Below are 26,904 nucleotides of genomic sequence, written 5' to 3'. Positions count from 1 at the left end.
TAGGCCCTTGTAGATAGGGAACAATTTATAATTGGCTAAAAGAGCTCAATATCAGGAGCAGCTAAGTGATTCAGTGGATAGAGCCAGGCTTGGAGATAGAGAGCCTCAAACACTTTCTAGCTGTGAGACCCTGGATGTTACTTAACCTCCATTGCCTACCCCTTGTCACTCTTCTGCCTTGGAACCTATACTTAGGATTTGTTCTAGCTCAGAAGGTAAGGGTTAAACATTTTTTAAAAAATAAAATAGCTCAACATCATAAATGGTGAAATCAGTTTGATTGGTTACAGAGTGAAGGACAATATAATTGTTTGGAAATTGGGAATGAGGAGCTAGCAACAACCACCTCCTTCCCTCCCCTGGCTAAATGTTCATTGTTTGAGTCTACCTGCAAGGTTAGACATAATGGACCAATTATTTTTGGATACAGATTTCCTTGACACAAGAGTAGAATAATGATTAACAAGAGAACTTGATTTTACTAAATTTAACTCATGACAGGGCAAATGAATTTCTGGACTAAGTTCAAAGACAAAGAATCATGACTTAGTTACAGGACAAAATCAATTAACTGTAAGTAAGATCAATTAAAAAAAGACAGTTTGATTATTTCAGTAGTTTCTCACAATGAAATTGGGATAGTAACCACTGTCTTTGTAGAGGAAACATTGTGGTCAAGTGTAAAGAACATTGTATCTATGATCAGTAAGCCCGAGTTCGAGCTCTGGTTCTGCTGCTGGCTAGTTCAGTGGCCATGGACAGATCTGAAATTTAGGTTTCTTGCTCTGTGGAATGGAAATAAAACATCTTCTATTTCATAGTGTTGTACAAATCAAATGAAGTAATAAATGTAAAATGTAACTAAAAGTATTATATTTTTGATTCTTACAGGATTATGAACAAGGATGGGATTGCATGTCTTGGAAGGTGCTGGATTTCATTCCCCCATGAGACCTGAGAACAGTTGCTCTGAAGTTTGTTAATATTTGTAGCTGGAAGAGTCTATTTTTAAAATTACAGAGAGATTCCAGATTGGAAAGGGGAGCCGTGGTTAATGAAAATTGTGAACAGAAAGGGAAAGACAGAAGGACTGAGGTAGAGTTGGACTACTTCAGAGGATTATTAGCTATTTGTCTAGTTGGCTGGGGATTATCCTTCATTTTGCAGTTTTTCAGAGAGTAGAATTGGGAAGAGGGATAATAAGAGTCAGATAACAAAAGGAAAAGGCCTCTTGCTCCTAGAAACTGACAGTAGCTCAGCATAATGTGAATTTATGTAGTCTGTTTTATGAAGGTTAGCCTACCTTAGATTGAAGGACTAGGGCAGAAAGGAAGAATTATGAGGATACTGGGCATTAAACAGTGTGGATAGTAGATATACTTTATGCATTTTCTAAAAATTCGAAAAGAAATTATGACATTCTTCAGTTTCTGGTCTTACTTATGAAATGGTGGGTGGGATAGTAAGGGAAAAGCCACAGAAAGTAGAGAAGGGGACCCCAAAGGTCATTGTGTGCTTTTTCCTTTTTATACAGAAGTCCAGTTATGTCTTGGTGGACAGCACAAATGCAGCAGTCTTCAGGGCCTGGTAAGATGGGCAGAGAGGCTGTCCTTTTTTAAAATTACCTTTCCCTGGAAAGTCAGGGTAATTATAGGATTGATTCTGAAAGCAGCATGATTTTGGGGGGAAAAGTGCTGGAGTTAGAGTCAGGAAGTCCTGGGTTTAAGTTCTGCCTCTGGCACTTGTTAACCAGCACATGGTGCTTAATAAATGCATATATTGATTGATGGTGGGGAAATCACTTTAAATTCTCTGAGATTTATTTTCTTCATTTTTAAAATAGGGATAAATGACAGCACCTATCTCACAGGGATGTTAGGAGGATTACATGTGATAATTTATATTTAGAGCTTTGCAAACCCTTCAGTACTTTGTGAATGTTAGCTATTATTTAAGGGAGCTCAAAGCATTTTTTAGACATCATCTCCTTGCTCTTTATCTCTTTCTTCACCCTGCTATACAAAAAGGATAAACTTAGGCAAGTTAGAAAAAGGCATTGTTCCAATTCTACTAGAGTTCAAACTTGAGTAACATCTCACATTTTATTCTACCAAACCCCACTTTCTTCCCAGAATAACTTGTTCTAAGCTCCTCAAGAGCTAAATATCTATAATGATTTTTAGCTCAAAAATACAATCCTTTATAACTGACAACATAGCACTTCAAGGTTTACAAAGCACTGTGTGTAAATTAGCTCCTTCCAGTAACCCATGAGTTAATATCTTTCAGATGAGGAACATGAGTCACAGAAATGTTAAGTAATTCACCCACAGTCAACAGTCAATGAATATTAAATGTGGGATTCAAACACAGAACTCTCTGACTCCAAATCTGGTGTAAAATAGATAAATTTAAAAGAAGCAACAGTAACAAAGAAAAAATGTAAAATCAATTCATATAAAGCTTCCACCCTAACTATCTTTTTTTCCCATAATAACAATTTTCCCAAATCCTCTGATTCGTTCCGTCCTTCAGCAGTAAGATAATTAGGTTTACCCTTCCTCCTTTAGCTAGAGCCTTAACATTTTAGTGCCTGGAGTAAGCTATACACACAAAAGAGAGCCCTTAAATCAACTTTGTAATTTTTGATGCAAAAAATAGTACCAAAAGTAACTAACACAAAAACTAAGAGTTATCAGTTTCATTTTAAATTTGTCCTTGCTTAAACACTGTGCTTAATAAAATGAATAAAAAGACAACTTGTACAAGAACAAAAAAAGTCATAAGAATAGGCAGAAGTCAAATTATAATTTGAAACTGTTAAACAGAAACTAACGAATTATTTTAGAAAAAAAGTACTAAAAGTAAACATTAAAGAATTCTATAAAAGTATAAGAAAGATGTTCTGTAATTTCCTTCCCCATTTCTATACCTTTGAATTGTATTTAACCAGTATGACTCTATTTCTCATGCTTCATTTATCTCTCTTGGGTTAAAAAAAAGGTCACAAAGAACACACAAAATTCTAATGAAAGGAAAAGCTAAATTCTTTTATCATAAATTAACTCACCAAGCTTTTACTTGTAGCAAAACTATTACTTGGTTTAAATTGATTTTGTTTATTTTTTTTTTTTTGTTGAGAGTGTGGCCATATTAGATTAATTTTCTTTAGCAAGAGAAGATCTTAAGTGTGTTTTTATTAATTTCAGTTTTCTGAAAGATCTCTCACATGATGCTGCAGTTAAGGTAAGGTTAAAAGTATCATCATTGCTGTTTCTAGGATTGTATAAGATTCAGTGAGTCTGTAATCATGTATGATTTCAGTAGGTCTGATGTTGCTGACTCCAGAATTGGAGTAGTACAAATGCCTGATACTTAAAGTTCTCTATTTCTAATGAAATATCTGCAGAATCTAAATTATTGTTGGTTTATTTTTTGTCATTCTTGGCTCTTAAGTCTGTTGTATTCATTGAGAAAAATTGGCTTCCAAAAAGAAAACAATCAGTGGTAATTTAATTTTATTATTATACCTTCAATCAAGTTGGAACAAAATTATATCTAGCATCTTTTTAATTTAACTTATATAACTATAGGGCTGAAAGACTCCATAATTTATCCTGTGACTCATAAAGATGCACTATTTTTTTTTCTGTCTACAACATGGAACTCTACTTCAAGCCATTAACTAAGGGTTTTAATGTGCAATTTAGTGGATTTTCTCATATTTCTTTTTTTTAACCCATGAATCATTCTACTCCCTTGAAACACATACATTTTTATTTGGTGAGACTTTGCTTATTTTCTCAGTTTGGTTAAGAATATCAGCCATTTAAATAATATACCGAAAGCATACTTGGTTTGCATAATATGTCACAGTAGCAAAGATTTCCAGGTTCTTATTGAGATATTTGATATTTGATATCTCCAGGACTATGTCATTGTGTTTCAGTTGCTATGTCTTTTCAAGGTTGTTTTCAAGACAAAAATCAACATATTAAACGAGTTACCCAAAAAAGTGTAGGTCTTTATATCTAGTCTATCAAGGGCTATTATCACTTGGACTTATAGAAACTCAGTGGATAAATTAATAATGTGTAATAAATGAAAATAATTGCCTACACACCATTTTAAATGCTAAACATAGTTGCTGCATTGTAATATTCCTGTTTTTTGTCTCCTTTCATATTGGTACTTTTGAGATTAGTGTACTTGTTATTTTGTTTTTTGTATCTATTTTCTGACTTATTTCAATGAAACCAATAAAACTTTCCTCAGAGTACTTTCAGAATTGAGATGGCTATATCTGCCAGTATGACTCATTTGTTTGTGATATAAATGTCAGTTTAACCGAATGTTAAGAGAAAACTGGTTTTCTACTTACCACAAATAATTTTCCCCAATAAATGAAGAAATTTATTTATATTTGTGACAAAAACTTTATGGTTTTTTTATAGTTCAGTGCACAATTTTTTATATCACTGTCATATTATCATATTCAAGCAAATTTAAAAGTTTCAAGTTTGAAGATTCCTGCTTGTTTCTCTAGCCTAAGAGCAAGGTTATTTTGTGCAAAAGAGTAACATTTAAAATAACTTCAAAATAACTTGCCTTTTTTTTCTCAGAGAAGCTTTTTCAACAGCATCAGTCTACCTTTTTTTACCTTTCCTAAACTTTTCTGTCTTAGAAATTTATCTTGATGATCTACTCTATTTTCATGAAATATACTCAGTATATTATTAGATATTGAACCTTTTTAATCAATTATATAGACTTAGACATAACATAAGAAAGGTTTTTGAAAACAGTATACAAGGGAATCAGAAAAGGTCCATTTAGATTTCTGGGACTAGGCAACCAATTATAAACCCCTTCATTGTAGGAAGTTGAATAGAAAACCAAGAATCAGAAAATATACATTCATCTTTTTAATCTCCGTAGCTGGGTCATCATCAGCATCCTAATTAATCAGGACTACTCCATGGACTCCCTTAAATGAACTAGCTCTGCCTTGTTCTCTCCTCATTTCTCAATGTATCCTCTTTTTTGGTGATCTCATCATCTTCCCACTCTCCCAGCCCTCTCTCACTAAATATCTCCTGGACTTCTCCACTGGAATGTTCTATAGTCCTCTTAAAATCAACTTGTCCAAAATGGAATTCATCATCTTCCTCTTGCTCAAAGCTACCATTCCTTCAAATGCCCCTATTTCTCTGGAGAGTTATCATCTTTCCAGTTATTGAGGTTCACAACTTTAGTTATCCTTGGCTTTTCCCCTCCCTTACTCCCTGCCTCACATGGTTAGTTTTCAAGTCTTCTCATTTCTACCTCCACAGTATCTCGTTTCCATCCCTGTTTATTCACTCACACAGCCACTACCATAGTTGACATCCTCATTGCCTCTCTCCTGGACTATTGTAGTAGCCTCTTGATTGGGTTTTTGGCTTCTCTCCTTTCTCCAATCCAGATTCTATACAACTGCCACAATAATATTCTCAAAAGTTTGAGTCTGACCATACCGCTCCCATGCTTAAGAAATTTGAGCCCCTAAAAATAAGAACAACCCAAACCCCTCAGTTTGGCATTGAAAATCTTTCAGGATATGATTCCAGCTTATCTTCCCAGGATCAGCTAAACTGGTCTTCTTGAAGCTCCCATCTCCCTGCCCTTATGCAGCAGTCTGTCCCCCATACCAAGAATGTACTCTGCCTTGTGGGTACCCTCATTTTCTTCAAGGATCATTTTATATACCATGTCTTCAGGAAAGTCTGTCCTAATCCCCTTGGTTATTTGTGTTCATTCAATTTCCCTCAAATTATCACATGCATACAATTGTGTGTGTAGTCTTTCAGTAGAATGTGAGCTTTTTGAGGAGAAGGACTTTTTTCACTTTGTGTTTCCCTGTTGTCTTGCACCATACCTTTGGCACAGAAGGGATTTAATAATGCTCTTTGGATTAGATTGCTTCTTGAGATGTGAAATTTATCAAATCAGAAACCTAGTCCAGGGCTGTTCAACATAATTTTTTTAACTTTTTTTAATTTTTTTTTTATTTTAAACCCTTAACTTCTGTGTATTGGCTCATAGGTGGAAGAGTGGTAAGGGTAGGCAATGGGGGTCAAGTGACTTGCCCAGGGTCACACAGTTGGGAAGTGTCTGAGGCCGGATTTGAACCTAGGACCTCCCGTCTCTAGGCCTGGCTCTCAATCCACTGAGCTACCCAGCTGCCCCCTAATTTTTTTAACTTTTTAATTTTTTTTTTCAATTACATGTAGGAACAATTTTTCACAGTTGTTTTTCTGACATTTTGTGATTCAGATTCTCTCCTTCCCCCCTTCCCCCTATATTCCTTATGTCATGATAGAAGACATGTCACACATACAGTAAAAAACTCATGACAGGAATAAAGTGAAAGATGGCATGCTTTGATCTGCAGTCAGACTGCAACAGTGCCTTCTTTGGCTGTGAATAGCATTTTTCATCATGAATCCCTTGGGGTTATCTTGGGACCTTGTTTTGCTAATAATTCAGTCTTCATAGTTGATCATTATACAATATTTCTGTTATTGCATACTCTGTTCTGGTTCTGCTGCTCATTTTAAGCCCAGGTTTTTCTTAAAGCCTTCTTCTGTTGTCATTTCTTATAGCACAATAGTATATCATTACAACCATATGCCATAATTTATTCAGCCATTCCCCAATTGATGAACATCCTCCTCCCCTTCAGTTTTCAATTCTTTGCCACTATGAAAAGAGCTGCTAAAAATATTTTTGTACAAGTAGCTCCCTTTCTTCTATCTCTGATCTCTTTGGGATATAGACTCAGTAGTCGTATGCAGGGTCAAACAGTATGCATAGTTTATGGTTCGTTGGGCATGGTTCCAGAATGGTTGGATCAATTTACAGTTTTGCCACAGTGTATTAGTGTTCCAGTTTTCCCACAATCCCCTCCAACATTTTATCATTTTCCTTTTTTGTCATATTTGCCAGCCAGCTTGATAGGTCTAAGGTAGTACCTTAGAGTAGTTTTAGTTTGTATTTCTTTAAAAGAGGTCAAGTGACTTGCCCAGAGTCACCCAGCTAGCAATTATGTGAGGCAGGATGTGCACTCAGTTCCTCCTGACTCAGCTGCTGTGCCACCCAGCTATCTCTTGAAGGAGAATATAGGTAACAAGAATTTATCTGCTGTTTTTGTGCTTCATCTAACCCCCATTATCTTTGAATTTAAGATCACATATTTTAGACCCCAATTCTAATGATACAAAAGGCTTCCTTTCCTTCCTTTTTTACTTGTTCTGAGGATTTGTTCATTCAGTCCCAGTACAGAAGTTCAGATCTGGTGATTTTTCAGCTTGTTCTACATTTTTATCTTGTGATTAAAAAACTTTGGAAGCAGTTTCCTTTCAAGATTGTTTATGTAAAATTAGCCAACTGTTTATTTTAACTGGTAGTGGAGGATGTGGGTAAGGCACTGGACAGCCTACCAAGCACTACCTTCCATTTACTCCGTAAAGCTTCTCAGGGCTTGGGTTCTGTTTCTTTTGGCTCATTCCTCATCCATTAGAAACTCTTTAAGCTACTGAAAATCACTTTTAATTATATTAGGAAGTAAAACAAATAATACGAAAAATGCAGCACTTGCTTCCCAAAGTTGAGGTTCTCCACCCCCACCAGATTTCTTCTATTTTCCTATGTCCATGCTCATGGGAGTGGATGGCCTACAGTTCTGTTGTTCTTCACAAACTCTTTTCTTTTTCTCTCCCTCTCTCTCTTGATGCAGTGGAAGAGGAGAGGAGCTCATGGAAATGGCTTGGGGATCTGGCTGCAACTTTGAGCAGTACCTTGTGCTAGTTTGTCACACCATGCTGATTACTCTGACTCAGCAGAATAAAACCAAAGCTGGTCTACCCACTTGCCCAGGCACTTTGTGGGGTACAGAAGAATGATAATTTCATGCCTCACCCTAGCCCCAGGGATGGGATCTGAGCTTGCATACACATGACCAGTCCTTCATTTTCTTTCCTTTTTTTTCCCTCTCCTTCATTACTCACTCATTAATCTTCCAACTAGTTGACTGATGTAGCCCTAGTTCCCTTGGCTCTAAACACTAAGCCTTTGGTCAGAGGAGACAAATGAAGTATTCTACTCCTTAAAGTCACTGGGAAGCACCATTCAGAGAAACCTGGGGTCATAGCTATTCTGAGCAGCTCCTTCATTTTTTTACCAGTAAAAATAGGCATTTGCTATAAGTTATACAGGATATAACAGGACATCTGACATCTGTAAACATGTATTTTAAGGTACATCTCCCTAAGTAAAAGAGGCAGCTAGGTGGCTCAGTGGATAGAGCTCTGGGCTACAGTCAAATCCAACCACAGACACTTAATAGCTATGTGATCCTGGGCAAGTCACTTAACCTCTGTTTGCATTAATCTATTGGAGAAGAAAATGGCAATCTACTCCGGCATCTTTGTCAAGAAAACCCTAAGGCCAGGATTAACATGCTTTGGTCCATGGGGTCACAAAGAGTTGGACATGACTGAACAATATACATAAATAATCATAAACCAATCACAGTTTTCCAAATACCAATAACTACACAAATGGGTATCTAGGATATATCATTCACATTACAATTGAATGAGTCTGTAAGCACAAGTCCACCTGGAAACAAAATATGTAGCACATAAATCTGAAGCACATGTGACCACCTTGTATACTACAGACCAAGGACACAAACCTGCATCCCTGAAACATGGCATTACATGATTGGTTAAAGGTGGTTAAAGAAATATTGAACCTCATACAAGCACATACAATTTGAAGTTGATGATGGCAAAAGTGTATAAAATGACCACCATGTAGGTCATACATATCATCTGACATGGCTACAAACAACGTGCACTTGACCAGTGAAACTCTTCCGATGCTATAGTTAACCTTGGCACAAGACACCCAAGTTAGGGCTAGAGGGGTTGTAGCTGGGGAAGCACCAGGTGGCAACTTGAGCTTAAGCAGCTTCAGTTCACTCACTAGAACCCAGATACACCCGGATGGGACTTGACTTCCTCTTTTCTCAGTATCCAACCCTTTTAATGCCATCTCACATAATCTAGGCTAAAAAAAAATATGGAAATTGGAGCAGTTAGGTAGCTTAGTGGATAGAGCACCAGGCCTAGAGTCAGACCTGAGTTCAAATGTGATCTCAGACACTTCTTAGCTTTGTGACCCTGGGCAAGTCACTTAACCCCAATTGCCTAGCTGTTACTTGCTCTTCTACTTTGGAACCCATAGTTGGTATCTCTTCTAAGGCAAAAGATAAGGATTTAAAATATATATATATGGAAATTACCCCCAAGTGACATAATTTGCCAAAATGATTTGCCTTCAAAAGAAAATTGTCTTCTACCCAACTTCCCATGAATAGATTACTTCCCTAAAAAGATAACTTTTCCCACATTATAGAGTAGAGTACATTTACTGCATAATTTATTAAAGATAGCTTTCAAACTTCCAGCCAGGTGAACTTATTTCATCCTAGCAAGATGCATAATCTTAATTTCCCTCCTTTCAATCTCTGGAACCTTTATCAAACATGCCCAAATGCCTTTCCTTTCCTAAGGAAATATTTCCACATCCTACTTTCAAAAGACTCCAAGGAAAAAAGATTTCATCTCATTGCCACACCGTCTTGGCCACCCAGCTAGGCAAAAGTCCTGTGAAGCTTCAACAAAATTTTTACCCAAGCTTCCAAGGTCAAAAGTAATCTTTCTGGAACCCCTACTACAAACTCTATCAGTTTCTTGCTCAACATATTGTTATGTACTATCTATTCCTTCTCTAGCTTGTTTCTGATATGGCGCGTGGGTGTCTCTAGCATTACCCAGAGTTGCTACCAAGTTCTGTGAGAATGGGAGGTCTCCGTCTGATAAACAGCTACCCACACTGCACCATTTTTCAGGCTCAGTTTATGGCCTGATGTGCCTTGCATGTTTGCACCATAATGTACACTGCTCTCTTTCTCTTTTACATGACTGCAGATAACTGGGTCAGACCATAACAAGGGTGAAGTATATATAACATGTCACTGTAGAACTCTCAGAACCATGTGGTCAACGACCAAGTTAACTTATGATGGTCCCAGTGCCATCTCCAATGTTGAGCTGATGATCTGTAGATGATGAGACAAGAAATTGGGAGGCTGGTTCAAGGATGCCTACTTTTATTTCTATCAGAGATCTTCTGAGCCAAAGTCATAGCTAAAGTTGTCCAACATACCTTCCTACCTTCCCCTTTTGCTCAGGGAATAATAATTTGTCAACAAGTATATAGACTTGTCTGCTACATGTTGGGGACTCTTCTAGGCACTGGGGATATAGGCATAAAAGAAACAATCTAACATTTTATAATGCAAGTTGTTTTTTTTTTTAAATAAATCAAAAGTAATGCTGCTGAGAAGAACAAGACCATCTACTTCAGTACTCCTCTTAAAATCCTGGGGATACAAAAGAATAGGCTGCCCTGTGAGAGTTTCTTTCCCCTCCTACCTCTCTTCATTCCTTTTAAACTATCTAAGCCAGCCCTATCCCTCTTATATCCCCAACTCTATCTTTCCCTTCAGTTTCTATACCAACATGGAACCTCCTTTTTCTATTTTTAGGGCCTAGAGTCACACCAATTTGCAAGGCAGGTTTCCTGGAGATTAGCTACTCATGGTTCAAGGGATTCTGGGTCTACATACCTAAAACTATAGTTCCTCAGCTCCTGCTGGCATATTTACCTTTCATGCATGATTAAGGCATGTATGAGGAAGAATAACTTATTTCTCCAGTACTATAGGGCTGCTAATTATTCACACTGCTTTCAATGACCTTGGACTTGAGTCTCTGCCAGATGTCACTCCACTATATGCTTCCAGTCCATGCTTAGCTGTTGCCTTTAGCTTCTGGCTCTGCTAAAATCCTCAGATGGGAACTGTCGGCTGTTTTAATGAAAGTAGACCCCTTATTTGCTTTCCAAATAGGATGTTCTGCAAGAATCACATATATAGTTTTCCTCCTTCAAGAAGCTGTACATATCATATTAGGACATCTCTTTCTAGAAGATTTTGTACCTGGAATTTTTAATTTGGGAACTCTTTAACTTGGAGTACCTACAGAACAATTCTCATAACTGGTACTGTGCCAGAAATCTTTTTGGGGAATTCAGACTTTGCTCTATACTGAAGTTTTTGGTCCAGGAAATCAATTTTGTTAAATTCTTCTTTCATTCTTTTATAAAAGCACTTTTTTTCTTTGACCATGTTCTTTGGCCACCAGTCAATTACTTGAGGGCAAGCTGCATTCCAGTAGAAGTACAAGGGGGAAAGTAAAGAGGGAATCGTCAAGGACTGAGACCTGTAGAAAGGAGCTAGCTTGCTTTTATAGACTACAAGGGTGATAGCTGATCCTAGGTCAGCCAATCACTAGGGGTTCTCTGTGTCACATTTATACCTTCATTTAATGACCAAATGACCTAAATTTCATCAGATTGGTTGAGGAACTTCTTCAGTTTGAATTTAAGCTAAAACAATGGTCTGTTTTGTTATCACATTCAGGAAACCTATAATTGGATCAGGGATTTCCTTGATTATCCTCCCTATTCTTATTTCTTTCTCTCATGCTTCTTCCATCTTCTTACAGTTATGAAAACTTGGCTTTCCAGAAAAGGCACCTTGCTACTCTGTTTAAAAATTCTTCTGGCCTAGTAACAACCCAGACAGGAAGGCAAAGGTTAGGCAGTTGTGATTAAGTGACTTGCCCAGGGTCACACAGCTAGGAAATGTCTGTGTATTTGAAACCAGGTCCTCCCAACTCCAGGCCTGATGCTTTCTCCACTGTGCCACCCAGATGCCTCTGTCACTCTTTTATTACTCCTGACATAACTACCTGTCCCAGACAAGTCATATAACTTTCCAGGCCTCTCTTGACTTTTAATGAGAGGTTAGTTGTCAATTTTTGAGAGTCCTTCTGGCTCTAGATCTGTGATCAATGGTGGAGTCAAAAGTATTGTCATGGGAGGCCTTATCCTCTTGCCCACTGGAGTGTTTGATCTTCCTCCTGATAATTAATTTTAATTTTTAAAAATATTTTTCCATGTTTACATGATTCACATTCTCTCCCTCCCCTCTTCGCTCCCCACTCCTAGAGCCAACAAGCAATTCCATTGGGTTGTACAAATTTTATCACTTGGTACCTATTTTTGTATTATTCATTTTTGCAATAGAGCAATCTTTTAAACCAAAACCCCAGATCCTATACTCATATAAACAAGTACCAAGTCATATGTTTTTCTTCGGCGCTTCTGCTCCCACTTTCTCTTGATGTGGATAGTATTCTCTCTCATAAGTTCCTCCAGATTGTCCTGAATCATTGCATTGCTCCTAGTAGTTCATTACATTGGATCATTCCACAGTGTTTCACTTTCTATGTACAATTTCCTCTTGGTTCTACTTATTTTACTCTGCATCAGTTCATGGAGGTTCTTCCAGTTCATGTAGAAATCCTCCAGTTCATCATTCCTTATAGCACAATAGTATTCTATCACCATCACACACTACAGTTTGTTCAACTATTCCCCAATCAAGGGACACTCCCCCCCATTTTCCAGTTTTTTTTGCTACCACAAACGTGGTTATGAATATTTTTGTACAACCCTTTTTTATTATCTCTTTGGGGTACAAACCTAGTAGTGGTATTGGTCCTCCTGATAATTATTTAATTGTAGCTCAGGAGGACAGATTCTTGTCAGAGGAGTCTGGGTTAAAACACAGTTTGCCATGTGCTTCTCATGCAAGTTAGCATTTTCTACTTTTGGGTAGGAAGAACTCTTCACACACACATACACAGCTTGTACTCTAGGGCAAGTTCAAGGGGTCAGAGATTGGGGGGGAATGCACAGGAAGAGAACTATTGACCAATATCACTCATGAATATTGAGGCAAAAGTTTTCAACTAAATCCTGGCCAAAGGATTTATAGCATATATCCAAGAAATTACTTACTGCAGCCAAATTAAATTTATATCAAGGATGCAAGTATGTTTCAACATTGGGAGAATAATAAAATTATTCATATTAAAACAAAAATAGCAAAAAACACGTTACAAGCTGCAGAAAAAGTCTTTGACAATGCATAGCATTCATCCATGCAAAAAATTTGAAAAAGCAAAAGCATATAAAAACAATTTTAATGTGATAAAAGAATGTTTCAAACCAAAAGCTAACATTTTCCATAGGGAAACACTAGACGCAAAGATGTCCCTTCTCTCCACTGTCATTTGACAGTTCTAAAAATGCTTGGTAACAAGATGAATATGTTAAAGACATGTACATTGGAAAAGAGGACAGTTATTCCAAATGCGTGATGGTTTAGCTGTACTCTTTGTGGTGGCAAAAAATTGGAAAATGAGGGGGTGTCCATTGATTAGGGAATGACTGAACAAATTGTGGTATCTGATGGTGATGGAATACTATTGTGCTGTAAGGAATGATGAACTCCAGTTCTCCAAGAACTGGAAAGACCTCCATGAGCTGATGCAGAGTAAAATGAGCAGAACCAAGAGAACATTATACACAGAAAGTGAAACATTGTGAAACAATACAATATAATGAACTTTGCTAATACAATTCTAAGCGACTTATGAGAAAGAATGCTATCCACATAGAGAGAAAAACTGTGGAAATAGAAACACAAAAGAAAAACACATGACTTATCCTTTGTTTATATGGATATATGATTTGGGGTTTGGGGTTTAAAAGAATGGTCTATTGCAAAAATGAATAATATGGAAATAGGCACAAGTAATAACATTTGTATGATCTAGTAGAAGTGCTTATTGGAGCTGGGAGCGGGGAGGAGGGGGAAAAATAAAATATGTAAACATGGAAAAATGTTTTTAAAACAAAATGTCATCCAGAAAAAAAGAACAACACATACATATAAAAAATAAACAAAATCCTTTCTCAAAACAAAACAAAACAAAAACATGATGGTTTACTTAGAAGACCAGGAAAGAAATTAATTGAGACAATGGCTTCAATAAAGTAATTGGAAAATAAAGGCTTAGTATAAGTCAGGCACTGTGCTAGGTCCTACAGGCATAAATACAAAGAATGGAGAGATCTCAACTGAAAATGAACTTACATTCTTACATATTGGCAACAAGGAAATATACAAATGTATATATAACAAACACAAAGTTAATAAATACATATTTGGTCAGCTGCAGGAGGTGGGAGGGAAGAGGGGTGGGAAAAATTATGAATCATGGAATCATGGAAAAATATTTTAAATAAATTTTTAAAAGTACATATTTGTGTGTATTTATGTACAAATATAGATGCGTGCATTCCAAAATAATTAAATACAAATTAGCAGTCAAAGGGATCAGTAAAGGCATCATTTAGCAGTTAGTGTTTGAGCTGTACCTTAATGGAAGAAGATTCTGTATGGCTGAGGTGAGGAGGGAGGGCATTCCAGGTATGGGACTAACCACTGCAAAGGCTTGGAGAAAGGAAATAGAGTGTTATAAGTGAGGAATGGAGAGAAGCATTTCTAAATAACAATTACAAAATCTAGGAGAAAATAGAAAAGGAAATCACATTTAAAATAAATTACAAAATGTTATACTGTAACAAACTAAATGGATATTCATTCAATTAAAAAACAGGATATATAGAATGACAAATAAGATAGTCATTCTTCATGGTTGGACTGTGATAAAAGTACTCATATTTAAATTTATTTAAAGATTTAGTGTTAAACCAATCACATTGCTAAAGAGAGAGGTAAAAGAAAACTAATTTTAAAAATTCATTTGCAGAAACAAAAGGTCTAGAATCTCAAAGGAAATAATAGAAAAATAAGTATGATTGGAATACTCCTGGACCTGAAATTATGTTTCATTTGGTATTGGTTAAAAATAGAAAAGCAAATTATTTGGAACACAGGTAGCCAACTAACATTTATTAAGTGCCTACTATGTTCCAGGGGATAAAAGAAAAGCAAAAAATAGTCCCTGTTCTTAAGGAGCTCACTCAAACACAAAGGCACCAGAACATTCCTGGTACTTATGCTTTTCCCTTTCTTTTCCAATTTATGTTATCTCATGTTTTTGACCACCACACTCAAATACCTGTACATCCTCCCTTGGGTCACTGGTATAAAGTTTGTGTGTACTCGTTGAGTATTCCTGGTGACCCTTGAGGTGCTGCAGTTGTCCACCAGATGGCGCTACACTCAACCAGCCCATGCTTTTGTTAGAACAGGTTCTGGGCGGTAAGATTCCTGTTGCCCAGCAGATGGCCTCTTAGCCTATAAACTCAGCTTCCCCGACTTCCACCATCCATTCCAAACTTGTAGATTTTGGTATCGATATTACTGTCCCTGATTGTGTATTTTAAAATTATTAAATTATTTTTCTCAATTACATTCTCTCCCTTCCTCCTTCCCTTTCTTCTTCCTTGAGAAGGCAAGCAATTTGATATATTTGATTATATATGTGCAGTCATGCAAAACATTTCCATATTAGCCATGTTACAAACAAAAGAAAGCAACCAACAAAAAAAAAAAACTCAAGAAAAATAAAGTAAAGTATGCCTTGATCTGCATTTAGACTTCATCAATTCTTCAGAGATAAATAATATTTTTCAGAATTGTCTTGGATCATTAAATTGCTGAGAATAAGTCATTTGTGGTTGATCTGTTACAAAATTGTCCAGTGTTCTCCATGTTCTGCTCACTTCACTTTGTATCACATCATACTAGGGCTTTTCTAAAATTATTCTGCTTGTCATTTCTTATAGGACAATCGTATTTCGTCACATTCATTGACCACAACTTGCTCAGTCATTCTCCAATCGATGGTCATCTCAATTTCCAATTCTTTTTGTTATCTCAAAAAGAGCTGCTATAAATATTTTTGTTTATATAGATCCTTTACCTTTTTCTCTGATCTCTTTGGGATACAGACCTAGTAGTAGTATTTCTGGGTCAAAGGGTACACACAGTTGATAGCCCTTTGTTCCAAATTATTCTCCAGAATGGTTGGACCAATTCACAATTCCATCAGTACTGTCTCAATTTTTCCACATCTCCATTTCTTATTTTCCTTTTCTGTCATATTAGCCATTCTATTAGGTGTGAAGTGTTATCTCGCCTTGTTTTAATTTGCATTTTCCTAATCAATAGTGATTTCAAGCATTTTTTCATATGACAATAGATAAGCAAAATGAACACCTAGATTAGGGTTAGAACATGTGTAACCTGAAAGGGACTATGTCTAGAGGCAATGAGAATAGAGAGTTTAGAAAAAGCCAGTGGGTAGTCAGTCACAAAGCTACAAGGAGTCTTGGAAGTCCTGTGGAACAGCAAAGAAAAGCAACCAGGATAATACTGACCACCATTCAGTCCAGGACAGCCAAGTGAAAGGAATTTTAAAATCCTTGACATCCTATCTTAAAGATGTCAAATGAAGGCCTGAACATCCAATATCTGAATCTCGGAGATCAAGGTGGCCCTAACCCCAAGAGGTAGAAGTCAGTGATTCAAGAATCCTAGAGCAAGATCAAGTAAGGCTAATCACCTCATTCAAAGGTGTATCAGTAGACAGAACACAATGGCCTAATTAAGGAACTCAAGCTGGAAAAAAGAATTTTAAAAAACAACATTTTGGAATTCTAAGTTTATAAGAATTATAAAGAACCAAATTTAAAATGCATTTTCTGTGAAGTTTACATGAATACCTAGGGGAAAATGAAGCAAGAGAGTTAAAAAAACTATTGAGGACAGAATTAGAAGAATAAATAGAAGTGGTAAACCTTATCTAAGAAAGGAAATCCCTGAAAACTAGAATAGATCAAATAGAAATCAATGTCTCTTTAAGAGAACAAAATTGAAAGATGTTTTTTAAAAGAAGAAAGTAGTATATCTGGTATAAAAAATACTGATAAACAGGTCAAGGAGAGATAATGTAAGAATCATTGGAATCTCTGAGAACCAAGATAAAAAATGTAGCCTACAAAACTATATTTCAAATAATAAGTGAAAACTATACACATCTATTAGGATAAAAAGGCAAAGTACATCATAAATAAAAACTCTCTAAATCTATTAGAGTCAAAGGACAGAGTTAGACTCTATCAATCACTTCCCCCCGAAGGGAACTTTAGGAATATCATAGCGAAAATTCAGAAATGTTTCAAACATCCAGAAAGAAAGAATTCAAGTACCAAAAAATATAGGATGATAACTAAATCTGGTAGCTCCTACTATAAACAAAATGTTGGAATAATTGGAATACAATATCCAAAAGACAAAAACTAATAGCTTACAACCAAGGGAAAATTTGTACGATCCTCTGGGAGTAGAGGGATGGCTCTTTAATGGAATAAAGATTTTCAAGCATTTTTTTATAAAAAGGTGGGAGTTGAGTAGGAAACTCCGGAAACACTGGAGTCCAGAGAAACTAGAGATACATTTATTTGAGCATTTTGGAGGGAGTAATATGATGGTTTAGTGTTTACCTGGGGAGAAGGAACAATGTTCCTTCAGAACCTTACTTAGCTAGGTGGGGCAGGGGATAGAATCTGGAAGACCTAAATTCAAATCTAGCCTCATAAACTAGCAGTGTGATCCTGGACAAGTCACAATTTCTTATTGCCTCAGTTGCCTTATTCATGGTTTTATACAGAATCTTTTTGCGTTCTGTCTGTATAGAAATCTTGTTTTGGGGTGTTTACCAACATTTTCCCAAAGATTATGAGATCAGATAGAATTCAGATATACCAATACCTTTAAAGAATTTATGATGAACACTATTTTTTCCATAAGCCATAGAAAAGTGAGAGGGCATGTGCTCAAATTAGTAGAATCCTATGGAGCAAGAGAGTCAGAGTGGTATAGTGGATAGAGGGCTATCCTGGGAATCAGGAAAACATGGGTTCAATTTCTGTCTCTGATAAGTAGTCAAGCTATATTGGTGAAGGGAGTTTCCACAACAAGAATTCCCTCACCATTGAAATCCCAGACTTGTCCTAAATCAATGTCTTAATATGGGTGTTATTCAGTAGCAGGCCATTCAGTAACTTCCCTGTTTGATTATTCTTACCAATTAAGTACAAAACTTAGTTGCTTCTATGTACGGAAAGTGCATTATTGTTACAATGCCACTTAATTTCTATAGAGAATTGTTATAAAACTCAATCTTTTGGGGGGAGGTGAGTTTGCTTATCTATTAAAAAAAATTGTAAAAGAACATCAACAGCTGTTCATCTTGGGTTAGAAACTGTAAGAGAGCGACTACTCTGCATACAGAGAGGGAATTTCTTTACCTGGAGTCCTGTATATGCTAGTGAAATCCTAGGTCTGAACTAAAGAGAATATTCTTTTGATGGGCAGCTTGCTAGAGTTGGACAAGAAGTCAATGTCTGAGTCATGACGATTTAGGTTCATATGGATACATACTGGCTGTCTATCCCTTGGGAGAGTCACTGCATTTCATCAGTAACAAGTTACATATTTTCAGTACATATAAAATTGTTACTCTGTTTGCATTAGTTTCTTTATTGGTGCATTATCATTAGAATTCTAAATCTAGTCCCAAACTCCAAAATTGTGGAGGTTGAAGAAGTGGTTGTGTTTTATTAAAAAAAAATGCATCAATAACACAATTTAATTGTAAAAATTGTACATTTCTTAAAAACTTGTACTATCAGGGAAAAATACATATATTAACTTTTATGCTTCCTGAATAGCCTGCCTCGGAGCAAAATCCTACCTAATTTGTCCTAAAATTATGGCTTTTCTCTTAGTCAAATTTGCATTCTAGACTAATTCTTCTTGCCTGGTCTTTTCTAGTTTGCCGAATGTGCCTCCAAGAACCAGGAGATCCTGAAAAATTAGGAGAGTTTCTGCAAAGAGATAATCTCCGTATCCATTACTTCTGTCTTGTGAGTAAATTCCCTTCCCTCCTTTAAATTCCCAGTTGCTGCTGTTTGCTATCCCTTACTTTCTCCACCCTGCCTCAAAAACTTGACCCCATTTCATTAGTTATTCCCTTGCTTTCTCAGTTTAAGTAGAAAATTTACTTACTGGCCTTGGAATCGGAAGATTTGCATTTGAGTCCTGGGTCTGATATTCACTAATTTAATGATAATGAACAAATGATCTAACCTCTCTGTGGCTCAGGTAAAGTGGGTATTATAATACTCATACTGATACTGCTCTCTCAGGATTATTATAAAGATAGTGCTTAATAAACTTCAAATGCCAGAGATACATATGAATTATTATAAATCATTGTGTACAGTAATAACAATAAACCTCACTACTACATCCTACTATCTTGCTCTTCATTGATGCTTGTAGTCTCTCTGTTCTGCTGCCCCTCAGATCCTGTCCAGTGGGCTGCCCCAGCGTGGCCGGGCCAGTGATGGCTTCCATGGATTTTTACCGGAAGACATCAAAAAGGAGACAAGCCGTGCTGCTAGGAAGGCTAGAAACCCTGAAAATAAGGGCCTCTGCCCCCTTCTCTGTCCCTGTCCTCACCCTATTGGGTTCTGGGTGTTTGTTGGGCTTAATACCTTCCCTGTCTATTCCAGACTCTGGTTGGTTAAGGTCCTAATTGAGGAGAGACCAGCCTTTAGCAAAAACAGGTGGGCAGCTGGGTAGCTCAGTGGAGAGAGAGTCAGGCCTAGAGACGGGAGGTCCTAGGTTCAAACCCGGCCTCGGCCACTTCCCAGCTGTGTGACCCTGGGCAAGTCACTTGACCCCCATTGCCCACCCTTACCACTCTTCCACCTATGAGACAATACACCGAAGTACAAGGGTTTAAAAAAAAAAAACAAAAAACAGGTCCTGGTGCTTTCATAGGCTACTCAGGGGCAGGAGGGTCCAGGGTTGCTCTCTAAGATTACCTGTCCTTAAAAATAAACTCGGGGCTGTAGTTTCTCCTTTCTGGGGCTGTGAGCACTGTCTGGGGTCTCAATTACAGACCTGCTTTGTATGCAAGAAAAAGGGAGCTGCCATCTTCTGCCAGAAGGAGAGGTGCCGAAGAAACTTCCATTTACCCTGTGGCCGAGAGAGAGGCTGCATCTCACAGTTTTTCGGAGAGTACAAGTGAGCATTGGGGAAGCAAAGTTAGAGCTGATTGTTTAGAGCTTGCCTTTTAGCCATGGATGAAATTGAAAGCAGATTATCCTAGGCCTAGTTTGAATCTATCCTCTAGTACTTTTAGCACCTCTCTAAGCTGCACCAGGTTCAGCATTGCTGTTTGGAAGTGATGATTCAGACTACAGAATAATCTCCCAGCCATTGAAGCCTCACCTGCTGATATTACCACGTCTGACTCTTGGACAGCTTATCTTCTGGAAGGTGCTCTTTTGACTTCGAGCCTTGTAGGAAATGGAGGGACACATTTATAGAACAACTTTGCAATACCTTCAGATTTCTCCACACTTTCACTGATTATCATATAGCAGTCACAACCTCCACATTAGGGCTGTACCCAGGACAGAAGACAAATAGGCCACATGCAGAAACATAGAGTAGAGTTGTATGTGGTAGACCAAATACAAAAAAGGTCACATATGATATATGTCCCATAGTATTACATGTCAAGTTATTATAATGTGCAATATCGTGTGTTGAAGTCACAACATATACTTTGTATACACTCCAGGAATGGGCATTGTCTGACTATTTGTATGCATATACAACCTCCTTTTTCATAACTCGTGGGACATTATATATCAGCCACATCACTGGCCAGATAGTCTGGTCATTCCTATAGTGACTCATTGTCCACTCTGTAACCTTTGTATCCTCACACCCACTGACCACCTCCTGTGTCTCCATTAAGTTGTGATGTATTTACTAATAAATTATTAAATCTAGTAAATTACAAAAATGTAAGGGGGGAAAGGGGTTTTTTTGGGTTCAATATATTAAAAGATGGTCACCAGAGGATTGAACTATTATATATTATTTTTATATATTACATAATATTTATTATATAGAATAATCTCAAGTCAAAATTGACTTTTATGGAAGTTTATTTACAATTAAGAAGAGAGAGAGGAAAATAAGGAAATAAGAATCTAACCCAGTAGGTAATTTATTAGTAAATACAATTAGTAAATCTAGCACCTAATAAGTCAGGCTCTAGATGCAGCGTCTTTTCCTTGGAGCTTTCACAGCTGGAGTATTAGAAAAAGGATAGCCATTGCATCCATTCCTCACCGAGGCACAGCACAGGTGGTAAGAAGGCCTCATGGCCAGTCTTGGAAGGGTTCTCTGTCCCTTGAGAAGGTACCCACCTATAGGTTTCCTCATCATCTAAATTATTACTTGGAACCTTTCCATGGAATATCTGGCTCCAATCAACCATCTGTAATTGGTAAATAGATAGAGCATGATAGGACTTTTCTTGGTTGGTTCTCCATTTCTTCTTTCATCTTGGTTGCCAGAGGATACAACTGATTCTTTGGTGGGCAATTTATCTGTACAATATTGTTTTTGGATGGGCCCCAACCATTCTTTGGGGCTATGTTGTAAACTAGCAAATTTTCCAAGCTCTGAAGTACGGTATAGGATAGCTCTGCACTGGTGTACACTCCTTGTGCTTCCCCTGGGCACTACAACTTCAAAGTGTACCTCTTTCCTTGCCAGAGTTTCTGACAGAGTAATACCATAGATTTCCTTCAAATGATCTGTTAGCCAAGAAGCTTATTAGTAGTAAAGCTGCTCATCTTCTCCATCTTCTGAAATTCCAAATCCTAGATATCAAGAAGCAAGTTTGAACAGTTGCCCAAACTTAAGCAGGCCCAGATTAAAGCCAAAGTGCCATTCTTGGTGGCATTATATACATGAGCTAGAAAGATCACATGCTGACCCCATTTAGCCTTCCACTCAGGCCTCAGGGTCCCCAGCATTTTTAGCAGGTACAATTAAACAGGTCCCTTTGAAGGTGGTAAGGTATAGTTCTAGACTGTTTACCAGAACAAATACTTCCTTACTAGCTTTTTCTAAAAATATTCTTAGCAGCTCTTTTGGGAGGGGGGCAAAAAGGAGTTAGAAACAGATGAGGTGCCTATCAATTAGGGAAAGATTGAACAAGTTATAGTATATGAATGTTATGGAATTCTATTGCTATATGAAATTATAAAAGGAGTTTTAGACAAACTTGGAAAGATTTGTATGAATTGTTACAGTGAAGCAAGCAGAACTAGGAGAATAATTTAAACAAAAATATTGAAAAGATAAACAACTTTGAAAGACTTGGGAATTCTGATCAACATAACTGGGGGCAGCTAGGGAGACCTGGACAGGGTCAAAGTTCAACTATCCTCAGATATTTTCTACTTGGGTGACCCCGTGCAAGTCATTTAACCTACATTACTCAGAGCTTTACCACTCTTCTGCCTTAGAACTGATACATAGTATTGACTCTAGATAGATAGAAAGCTTATAGACTCAGTATGTAGTTTGAGAGTTTTTTTTTAAGTGAATGCAGGAATTAGTTTTGTTCAACTAAATAATAGAAATTTAACAACTAATATTTTACTTTAAAAAAATACAGATTTTAAAAGGGATGTACAAAATACTCCCAAAGTTTAAGAACTTAGAGTTTGCTTAGAAACACTTAATATATCCTGTCCCATACTGTTAGAAACCTAGTCTGGTTCCTCTGTTACAGATCCTTTTGTGAAAAACATCGTCCAACACAGGACATTCAACCAGAGAAACGGGCAGAGGATGACTGCATCTTATGTTGTGAAAGCTTATCTGGAGGAAATGATGATAATATTCAGAGTCCATGCTGTAGTCGTATGATATACCACCGGAAGTGTATACAGGTGGGGAGCTTTACCTGCCTCAGGCTCCCCCTGAGGCCTCTACCACTGTCTGACCTGGAAGCAAAAGCATCCAAGTGAATGCCCAGGTAAACATCAGCCTTCTCCCCAACTCTGGAGGCCTGTGTGGTTTTGGCCCAGACTAGCAGGCCAGGGAGCAGACTCGGGAGCTTCAGACCTTGGTCTCTAAGACCCACACATAGCCAGACTATTTCCAGGACTATGCTAAATGTTTAAAAGAGATGCTTAACTAAAAACACCCACAGAATAGTTCCAGAACTCAGCCTCCAGAGATGAAAAGGATAGGAATATAGCTATTCAGGTAGTTAGATCCAGTGAGGACCACAACTGCACAGGCCTCCAGGATTAGGGATGAAAGCTGATATTAGCTAGAGGGCACCCTTGTTTCTAAGTCAGACAGTTGGGCTTCCAGAACACACACTTCCCCCCACCTAAATTCTTAAGCATAGATGATAATAGCTAAGATCCTCCCCATTTGTGACCAGCTCCACCAAGTCCCCCAACTAGGTCGTCCACTAGGCTTTATCATTGTTCTGTGGTGGTGGTTCTAGGGTATATATATGTATAGAAGGTGTTCATGAGTCTTTACCCCTGTTTTTTTTACAGAAATATGCCCATTCATCAGCAAAGCATTTCTTCAAATGTCCTCAGTGTAATAATCGAGAGGAATTTCCTAAAGAAATGTTAAGAATGGGAATACATATCCCAGACAGGTAACAGGAACCTTTAAGACAGAAACCTAGTTCAGGAGCAGATGTCTCAATTGCCAGAGGGCAGTGTAAGGGATTAGGAAGTAGCATAGATATATAGACTGCAATGAGAAAGGCTCTGATTAAAGGGAAGGAGCACCTATTTTGAAATGGTTTGCATGCTAAGCCCTCCATTCCCACTCACGGGGTTATTGGCATAAATTCTGTCCTTTCCCCAGCCCCTCCCCCTAAGCATTGTACCATTTTTTTCAGCAAGCATTTACTAAGTCCTCTTCCAGTTCTTCTCCCTCCTTCTGGGTCTCCTTTGCTGCATCATCCATGGAACACTATCCATGTTCCACTCCCTATGTGGGCTCCACTCCTCTCTACTCTCTTCCTGGTCTTTTCTTCTTTTCTTCACTTCACTCCCCTCTTCTCTCTTCCTACATTGTTTGTCTTATTTGGTCTCATGCTTCCACTTATTATCTCTATGAAAATTACTCCTAAATTGACATACCCATTCCACATTTCTCTTCTGACTCCAGTCCCATGTCACCAGCAGCTGGCTGCCTCCCAATGTGGATAACCTATAGGCTTGTAAATTCAACATGCTCAAACAGAATTCATTATCTTTTCCTCTTAATTCCTTCCCAATTCTTGTCCAAAACACTACCATTCTTTGAATCATCCTGTTCACAAATTAGGAATCATCCTTAATTCTTCAATCTCACTTACCCTCCCTCAAACAATCTATGCTAATTCTTGTTGAATCTTCCTCTGCCCTTAGAATTCATACCACCCTAATTCCAGCCTTCATCACTTCTCTCCTGCAATTGCCTTTTGATTTGTTGCTCAACCTCTAGTCTTTCTAGTCCACCATCCAAACAGGTGCCAAATTGATAGTTCCAAAGCACAGGCCTGACCATATCACTCCCCTGCTCAAAAAACTTTGATGATTTTTTATTGCCTCTAGGCTCTGTTTTACATTTAAAGCCATTTACAATTTGGTTCTACCCTCTCTCTCTCCAGACTCACATTACTGCACCTCAAATGTGATGTGTTCCTGCCAAATTGGCCTACTGGCTGTCCCCTATTCAGAAAGTCCCATCTCCTGCCTCCACGTCTTTTCACTGGCTCTTAACTGGAATGTCCCATCTCCTTTCTCACCTCTTCTTCTTAGAATCTCTATACAGAACTCAATTGAAATTCTCTTTTTAATAAGAGAACTTTCCTCTTCTCACCCCAAAATGACTTTGTACTTTGAACATAATATATGTTTATTTATGTATGTGCTATTCCTCCCAAGTAGAATGTAAGCTCCTAGAGGGTAAGGACCATGTTCATTCTTGTCTTTGTATCTCCTCTGCCTAGCATAGTGCCTCTTACATGGTGGGCACTTAATAAATGTTTGTTGAATTATTTGCTGTGTGTATAGTACCTTACCTCACCTCACTTCAGCTCCTGGCTCCTGGCCAAATGGCCAGAAATTCCAAATCTCTGATGTGCACTGGGCATCCCTTGTTCACAACTTCTTCTCTCTCTGCAGAGATGCTGCCTGGGAACTTGAGCCAGGAGCTTTCTCAGAATTATACCAGCGCCATCAACATTGTGATGCTCCAATTTGCCTTTATAAAGATGGCAGAGACAACTTTGAGAGTGAGGGGTAGGTAGGAAGCTACTTTTTATCTAACTGAGTCCCTTGTATTCCTATTCAGTACCAGTATCCAGAAGCATAAGCTTCAACTCATTCTCCAAGCTTCACAGCCTCTTCCAGTGATGTTCACAGTCATCAGAAAACAGGATTTTTAGGTTCCTTCCCACTTTAATCACTGGCTCTCATTTAACTGTCTTTTTGACAGGCCCCTTTATCTCATAATGCAAATTTCCATTTTATTTATTGGTAAAATTAGTAGCCTAGTATCTTTTCTTTCCAGTCTGGTCTTAAGAGTAGCACCAATAAAAACCCCTTTTTGGTTCTCTTTCTAGGAGGTGGAGCCTCATTTTGTGTACCACTTGTGGATCCCAAGGAACCCACAGAAGTTGTTCTTCTCTTAGGCGCAACTCTAAGAAGTGGGAATGTGCAGAGTGTATATCAACAGGTATGATTGGACATCAGAATTCTTTTATTCTGGGGGTTGGGATAAATTTTGGTCTGAACAAAACAACAACAACAGCAAAACAGGAGGTAGGACTGTTGTTTACTGGGAAAGAAACATGGCCTAGCAGAGACCAGGGAACTTGGAGTTCATACTCCTTAATTTGGAACTCCCTAGTTGGCTTTCTGGGAAATGTATTGGCCTACAAAAATTAGACTTTCATTTCACACATCTCTTTTAATATATGTTGTATATTTAAAAATATAGGTGAAATCCCTGGTTGCAGTAAAACCTTAAGTCCTAGAAGGCATTTTTACAGAGAGACTGGGCAAAATAGTTCCCAGGAAGAAAATCCAGGACCCTCCTTTTTGCAAGAAAGTTCAGAACTGTCCTCTCCAGAAAAAACAGACTCTTCCTGTTGGGAAAGGAGAAGATCCACATGGCGAGCAAAGCGTGTCAAAATCTCCAAATGCCGCAAAAAAAAGGAGTAAGATATCATCAGTACGTACCAAGGACCACCAGGTAGATCTGGTTTTTTCTTTAGTGTTTGCTGAGAAATGGGACTCCTGGGCTCTGGGAAGAGGATAGAAAGGTAGCAATGAGAAGAATTGACCAGGAGATGGGACCCCTGCATTCTGAGAGGAGGGAGGATTCTAGGTTCAAAAATGGGAGCAACCATATTCATTATGTAGGCTTTTTTCATAGTAGTTCTGACCCTCAGAGTACTTCTGATTTTTTTTTCTCCCTCACTTTCAGGGATTTTTTTCTCTTCTTCTACTGTGATCTCTCCTGAGTCATTCTAATCTCCCCTAGATCTCCCTCAATATTTTCCTACCTCAAACTCTATATGTTAATATGTAAATAAACTTGATTTTTTTTAAACACCATTGAGTATCTCTATATGCTTTGCTTTGGAATTTGGCTAGGGACCCTCTCCCTAGATTCATTTTAGTTTGGGGGCCTGGAAAGATTTGCTTTCCTTTTAAGGATACTACTTAATAGAGAAAAATACTTTAATCCTGTGTGCAATAATGTAATAAAAAAAAAGAAAAAGAAAAATACTTTAAAGTAGTACAGACTGCTATATGACATTGAAATAAACATGTCGTCACTCTTTAGAGGAATAAGTCAACAAAGTACTGAGGCATATGTAAAGTGATTTTTATTAGCATGCCTGTGGTCTTAGAAATAGAAGTAAAATGATAGTTTTC

General features: G+C 37.7%; 1 protein-coding gene across 1 annotated transcript; it reads left to right on the top strand.

Annotated features, from left to right (window-relative positions):
* Positions 1–911: 911 nt before the first annotated feature.
* Positions 912–26,570, top strand: PHF7 (PHD finger protein 7). Its single transcript, XM_044656919.1, has 10 exons — positions 912–1,095; positions 1,535–1,587; positions 18,893–18,984; positions 19,403–19,528; positions 20,028–20,152; positions 22,731–22,890; positions 23,515–23,621; positions 25,144–25,260; positions 25,584–25,696; positions 25,961–26,570. Exons 1-10 carry the CDS (start codon positions 1,055–1,057, stop codon positions 26,182–26,184), a joined length of 1,158 nt encoding a protein of 385 aa, XP_044512854.1. The 5' UTR covers positions 912–1,054; the 3' UTR covers positions 26,185–26,570.
* Positions 26,571–26,904: the final 334 nt, after the last annotated feature.

Source organism: Gracilinanus agilis, chromosome 1 (assembly GCF_016433145.1).
Source record: "Gracilinanus agilis isolate LMUSP501 chromosome 1, AgileGrace, whole genome shotgun sequence".
Lineage (NCBI taxonomy): Eukaryota > Metazoa > Chordata > Mammalia > Didelphimorphia > Didelphidae > Gracilinanus > Gracilinanus agilis.
The sequence above is the reverse complement of the archived record's forward strand: the minus strand, read 5'-3'. Positions and strand labels throughout refer to the sequence as shown.